This window comes from Camelus ferus, chromosome 32, assembly GCF_009834535.1.
Source record: "Camelus ferus isolate YT-003-E chromosome 32, BCGSAC_Cfer_1.0, whole genome shotgun sequence".
Lineage (NCBI taxonomy): Eukaryota > Metazoa > Chordata > Mammalia > Artiodactyla > Camelidae > Camelus > Camelus ferus.
Window position 1 is genome coordinate 11,008,614 of NC_045727.1, and position 6,270 is coordinate 11,014,883.

Genomic DNA, 6,270 nt, shown 5'->3' on the forward strand with positions numbered 1-6,270 from the left:
GGCAGGGGTGTAGCCAGCGTAGTTTGTGGGGGATGGGGTGGGGTTGCTGCTTTCAGCTGGGGGCCAGGCTGAGGCTGGAACATCCCACATGGCCTCTCCCCTTCCAGCGACTCTCTCCCTGTTGCCCGTGGCCGTTCAGTGGTCTGTCTGGTCTGCACATTTGTACAGCATGGGCAGGAATTGTCTTTCTAGAGGGAGGAAGAAAGAACCACCACCCCTATGGCAGCCTGTGCTTGGATGTCCCCAAACAGCACTTTTGTGGCATTCTTCTGGTCCAAGCGAATTGTAATGCTTGCCCAGATTCAAGGGAATGGGAAAAGGACTCCGCAGCTTGATGAGAAGGGCAGCTCACACCCACAGGGGTGGGAGGGAATTGTTAGATGGCATATTTGGAGACTAGCTACCACTCCTCCTCCCCTGTAGACTGTACCCTGAGTAGTGCCTGGGACCAGCTTGAGTCCATCACCTCCTCCCTTGAGAATCTGAATCTGCAGAGGAACTGTGGCCTCCAGGTGGAGGGCCCTGAGCATCTGTCCATGGGGTGAGCAGGGGCAGACAGGATAATGAACAGCTGAGAGAAGCCATGAGGTTCCAGAGCCTCAAGGGAGAGCCATGTTGGCTTCCCCGACTCCAATTCTGGGGTCTCTGCTGCACTTGGAACCCTTTCTTTGCCTGTCAGAGATTACCGTTCATATCCTGCCCATTCTCTGGTCCCATGTGCAATGGGAAGCCATTGGCACCCAGTGTGATCTGATTTTTTTTTTAATTGAGGTATAGTCAGTTTACAGTGTTGTGTCAATTTCTTGTGTACAGCATTATGTTTCAATCAGATACATACAAATATTCATTTCCATATTCCTTTTCATGGTAGGTTACTGCAAGATACTGAATATAGTTTGATTTGTACTTTTTAAGATCACTTTCCTGTGTGGAGAATGTCTTGTGGGGAGGGCTGAGTATCAGAAGCAGGGAAATCTTTGAGGAAGTGCTGGTAGACATCTGAAGGGGAGATGGTGTGGCTTGGATTAGGGTGGTGTTGGGGGCCACAGGAGAGATGGCTCACAATCTGTTTTGGAGTCACAGCCATCAAGATCTGTTGGGGTAGATGTGAGGAATGTGCTAAAGAATCAAAGATGAATTCCAGGTCTTGGGCTTGAGTAACTTCTGGAGGCACCATTGCTGAGACTTGGAAGCCTGGAGAGGAGCAGTTTGAGGGAGGAGACCAGGAATTCTGCTTTGAACATTCTAAGTTTGAGATGCTTGTTGGTGTGCCTGAGAGGACACATTCAGATTGTGCTCTGGCTCCTCTGCCCTGGATTGGAGGCCACTCAAGCACAAGATTTACCAAATCCAGGCCGCACCATGAGCATTTTAGACACTCAAAGTGCTGGAAAGATCAAAACATCTTCTCCCATGTGGAATTCAAACTGAAGACAATAAACACAACCCCCCCACAAATAACCCATTGCTGTAATTAAAATGGCTCCACTCTGGATTTTCTGATTGCAAGATTCTGGATGATTTAATTAAACATGAATTTTTCTCCCTGCTTTGTGGGTGCCCCAAGCACACAGGTAGTCAGCCAACTGGGTAACGTAGCCCAGAGCCAGTTCCTGGGCCAGGAATGAATGTTCCACGAATGAATAAATAGTGGTGTAAGTTTCCCACCCCCCGTGAAGCTGGGCTGACAGTCCTCTGAGAAGGCAGTGAGTCAGAAACCTGGGACACCCAGTGACCAGGCTTGGTTCACAGTCATTTGGTCTCCCAGGGCTCCAGGTTTCCAAGATAGCTTGAGGGCTTCTGGTGAGCACCGCCACTATCCTCTACACCACAGATGCCTGCTGCCCTCTGCTGTCCAAGAGCCTAGTGACCATGAGATTCTGCCCTGGAAGGGGTCAGTGAGTGGCACAGTGAATCTAGAAACCCCAAGGTCCAGGAGCTGAGGTGACCCAGTGTCAGAGAGGGGGCAATGTCCATGTAACTGAGGGATGAGTTAATCCCGGGATCCAGGGACTGAAGGGCCAGGTGACTGAATGCTTGAGACGCGTGCGCTTGTGACCACATAATCTAGCGGTCGAGCAAACTCAAAACTGTGCAGCTGCGGGCTCAGGGTCCGAAGGAAAGACCATGATTAAGGGCCTGGGGATCTAGGATTAAGGGGCTTCATGAACAGGTGAGTCAGGTGAGCCGGCTGTAGGGGGCCCAGCGCCCGCGGGAGGGGTGCCCTCACCTGCAGCGGCTCGCAGCTGCTCTCCCTCTGCTGGGCACCGCCCCAGTCTTAGCTTGATATTCATTGGCGAGTCCTCGGAAGCGTGGACCAGTCAAAACCCTCCTCGTGTCTCCAGCCCCCTCCCAGAAGCCACTCTCGAAAGCTGGGGGGCGGGTCCCCTCCATGAGGACCCAATGGCAGTGCAGGCTGAGCGCCCTGCGGGCCTACGATTGGCTGCCGCGGCGGGCTCTGTCAGAGCCGGATTGGCCTGCGGCGGAGACGGAAGCGGCCGGGGGCCGAGTTGCCGGAGCCCTGTCGGGGCGATGTGGAGCGCGGGCAGCGGCGGAGCTGCTGGACCGGCGCTGCTGGGACTGCTGCTGGCGCTCTCGGTGCCGGGCAGCTGTGCCACCAAGATCGGCGCGGAGCTCGTGACCTGCGGGTCGGTGCTGAAGTTGTTCAACACGCAGCACCGAGTGCGGCTGCACTCGCACGACATCAAATACGGATCCGGTGCGCAGGCCGGGGCTGCGGCATCCCAGGGGCGGCCCGGGGCTGGGGGTCTGACCGCGGGGTGGGCTCAGGGGTGTGCGGGCCAAGGGCTGGGGGTGGGGTTCATCAGGGGTTGTAGTAGTTGGGGGCCTAGGGGAACAGGCTGGCAGCTCGAGGGTGTTGTCGGGAAATATTCCTGGAGCTGCCGGGCCAAGGGGCTTGGAGTCCGGCGGGGGCTCCGCGGGACCTGGGGGAGCTGTTGGGTCCCAGGGTTGAGGTTGTCCAGGAAAGCGGATGGTGTCTGGGCTGAGGGTCGGAGTACCCGCGTTGACAGCGACCTCGGGGGTTGGGTGTCGTCCCCCAGGCAGCGGACAGCAGTCGGTAACCGGCGTGGAGGCGTCCGACGACGCCAATAGTTACTGGCGGATACGCGGCGGCTCGGAGGGCGGGTGTCCGCGCGGGTCCCCGGTGCGCTGTGGGCAGGCTGTGCGGCTGACGCATGTACTCACCGGCAAGAACCTGCACACGCATCACTTCCTGTCGCCGCTGTCCAACAATCAGGTGAGCCCCTGGTGAGTGTGTGAGGGCCTGGGCACCTGCTCGGAGCCTCAGGGTTCTCTGTGAGATGGGAATTTCACGTCAGAAGTGTTTGCCGAGCGCCCCCTCTGGGGACACGGAGGTGACTGCACCAGGGTCTGGCCCCTGGAGCTCTCAGCCTAGCGGGGACACGACAGGAAGCGTCATCTGGCTTGTTAGCTCCACTCCTTGGGGCGAGTTGGACTCGGGAGGGGATCCACGTGCCCTTGGGGTGAAGAATGGGAAACGGGGCAGGGGAGGAGGAACTTCCGTGCTAGGCCTGGAAGGATGAGCAGGAGTCCTCCAAGCCACAGAGAGGAGAGTGTCTTTCCAGGCCTGGGGAAAAGCTTGTGTGTGGAGATCGTTGGAACTGTGTGGGAGGTAGGGCTGGACCAGAGAGGCTGCTTCGGGTGTGCGTGTGCGGTAATCAGAAGAAAAAGTATGAGATAAATAGAACCCTGACTGTCGGCCTGAGGGGTTTGACTTAATGAATGAGGCTCAGAGGGTTAGGACAGGAGGAACCCAGAGGAGAAGAGAGGGGGGAGTCTTGGCTCTGTAGGGGCCAGTGGGCACTGGCCAGACAGATGAGGTGTGATATTCATGTGTTTGAAGAGACCGTGTTGGGGGGGATACCTGGGTGCTGGGGGTGGGGGTTGTGGTATCCCATTTTGCAGCTGTGGAAGCTGAGGTTCAGAGAGGTGCCAGCAAGGCCCCTGGGTGTGAGTACAGCTGCCAGGCAAGTGACCACAGGGAACTCGGTGTGTCCTCTGTAGTGACCACTGCCGTCCCACGCCCTGCACCCACAGGAGGTGAGCGCCTTTGGGGAGGACGGCGAGGGTGACCACCTGGACCTGTGGACGGTGCGCTGCTCAGGGCAGCACTGGGAACGGGAGGCTGCTGTGCGCTTCCAGCACGTGGGCACCTCTGTGTTCCTGTCAGTCACTGGTGAGCAGTACGGGAGCCCCATCCACGGGCAACACGAGGTGCACGGCATGCCCAGCGCCAACACGCACAATCGGTGGAAGGCCATGGAAGGCATCTTCATCAAGCCCAGCGCGGATCCCTCTGCGGCTCACGATGAACTCTGAGTGTCATGGATGGCTGGACGGAGGGCAGTAGGGTGGGTCATCTGCAGGGCCACGCTTATGGGAGACTTTGGGTTTGTAGGGGTTCTGGTTCTCAAGTGCCTTTATGATTAAAGAATGTTGGTCTGTGGTTGCATTTTGCTGTGAGCCTGGGGGTGACAGGAGGTACCAGCCTGCTTCAACATGTCTTCTACAGGGCACATCCTCTGTCTCCATCACAGCTGGGAGCTGAACACCTTGAGCCCTCTCTGATGCTTTTCTCAACACTGTCCAGGGCCATCACAATCCCCCCTCCACCCTCAGATGGTCTGATGGCAACACTGCCCAGTTCCCCAGCCCCTGAGCATCTCGAACCTTCCTGATAAGGGCTGGGGCCTCAGCAGAATAGCCAGAGCCCAGCTCCTTACTAGCTGGGATGAACACAAGCTCTCTAGCCCCCTCATCCCTTGAGACACTCCCCCTCCCCCTGTTACCCCTCCCCTCGCAGTTATGGCAGTCTTTGACACTTGCCTTTGACCAAGCACCAGGCCAGGACTCTGCCCATCTGCTGGCACTTTCCACCACAGATTCATTCTTGGTGCAAATGGCAACCCCTACACCCAGCCTGCTCAGGCCTGTGGTATCTTAGGCTCCACTACGATCCTTCAAAATCTTGAAGCCCTAACAGAACTTCAAGAAATACTGCAAGGGAAGATAATTGCAAAGAACTGACATCTGAGAAGGCTTCCTGGAAGAAGAGGCACAGTTTGAGCCAGCAAAGCACTGCAATTTAGAGAAAGGAACTATAAATGGGTGGGCCTGATAAAGGCAGGTCATAGTAGTTTTGCTGGTGCTTGGGTGACCTCTAGAGGTCATGGTGGAGATTACAGTCCTAGGAGCTTCCAGGAACAGCTCGGGTAGAGGGTGCCACTTTCCTGAATGAGATTAAGAGAGACCAAGGAAAGCCTGGGAGTAGCAGCTGTTTGGAAGGACCTTGGAGAAGGGTGGGCAGAGCACCTCACTTTTGAGAAATCAGTTGCCCTTAGGGGGTGGGAGAAAAGCTCTAGCCAATGGTGGGACCTGAGGGCAGGAGGTTCATGATTAGGCTCTTCACTCCTCTGACCTCTCCCCTGTGAGTTCCTGCTCTGCTTAGACCTCTTGATCATTGTCTACAAGTCTACACTTCTCTCCCATTACTCACCTGACCTGAGACAGGAGAGCAAGCAGAAAACACGGGGGCAGAGGAGTGGGGCTGCAGCCAGTGAAGATTGCATTACTGAGCAAGTCACTTTTGTGGGCAACTGAAGATTAATCCCACTGGGGAGCTCTGTGACCCTATGTAGAACACGCATCAAAGTTATTCCAACTGAAGGGCAAAAAAGCAGGGCTGGGTACTTATACAAGCAAAATATTTTCTTCCACTGGCTGCTACGCAGGTGGGGGGGGGGATTCCTCTGCAGCACTTTCCACTTGCCCTATATTCTACAGCCGGAATGTAGCCCTCAGGCAGAGCCGCAGATGCTGGTAGGGAGCATACTTTCCATAGAGGTGAGTGCCAAGGGGATGTAGGTAGAACACAGGCAGCATGGACCACACTTCCAATCCAAGGGGCACTCCTCTGGTCCATCCCTGACCCCTCCTGACTGTAAGAGCCCACTTCTGCCTCTATTACCTCCCTACTGTCACCCACACAAGAGTGAGGAGTGTTGATTAAGAGCAGAATCCAACAGTGCACAGCATATAGAAATCCTTGGGGAAGCAAGGCAGAAGCTGCAGGAGTAGGTGAGGTGGATCTAGGCAGAATGCAAGACAAGACCAGTGGCAGCAGAAGAGCTGTCCTTTATTGAAGAGTATATATGTGCCAGGCACTGGGCCAGCAATTTACACAGCATCCATTTACTCCTGACAGCCACCCTTTGAAGCATGATCAAT

At 55.8% G+C, this 6,270-nt stretch overlaps 1 protein-coding gene across 1 annotated transcript; it reads left to right on the forward strand.

Moving 5' to 3' along the window:
- Positions 1-2,469: 2,469 nt before the first annotated feature.
- SDF2L1 (stromal cell derived factor 2 like 1) lies at positions 2,470-4,495 on the forward strand. The gene is made up of 3 exons (XM_032471582.1): positions 2,470-2,719; positions 3,063-3,259; positions 4,081-4,495. Exons 1-3 carry the CDS (start codon positions 2,533-2,535, stop codon positions 4,360-4,362), a joined length of 666 nt encoding a protein of 221 aa, XP_032327473.1. The 5' UTR covers positions 2,470-2,532; the 3' UTR covers positions 4,363-4,495.
- Positions 4,496-6,270: the final 1,775 nt, after the last annotated feature.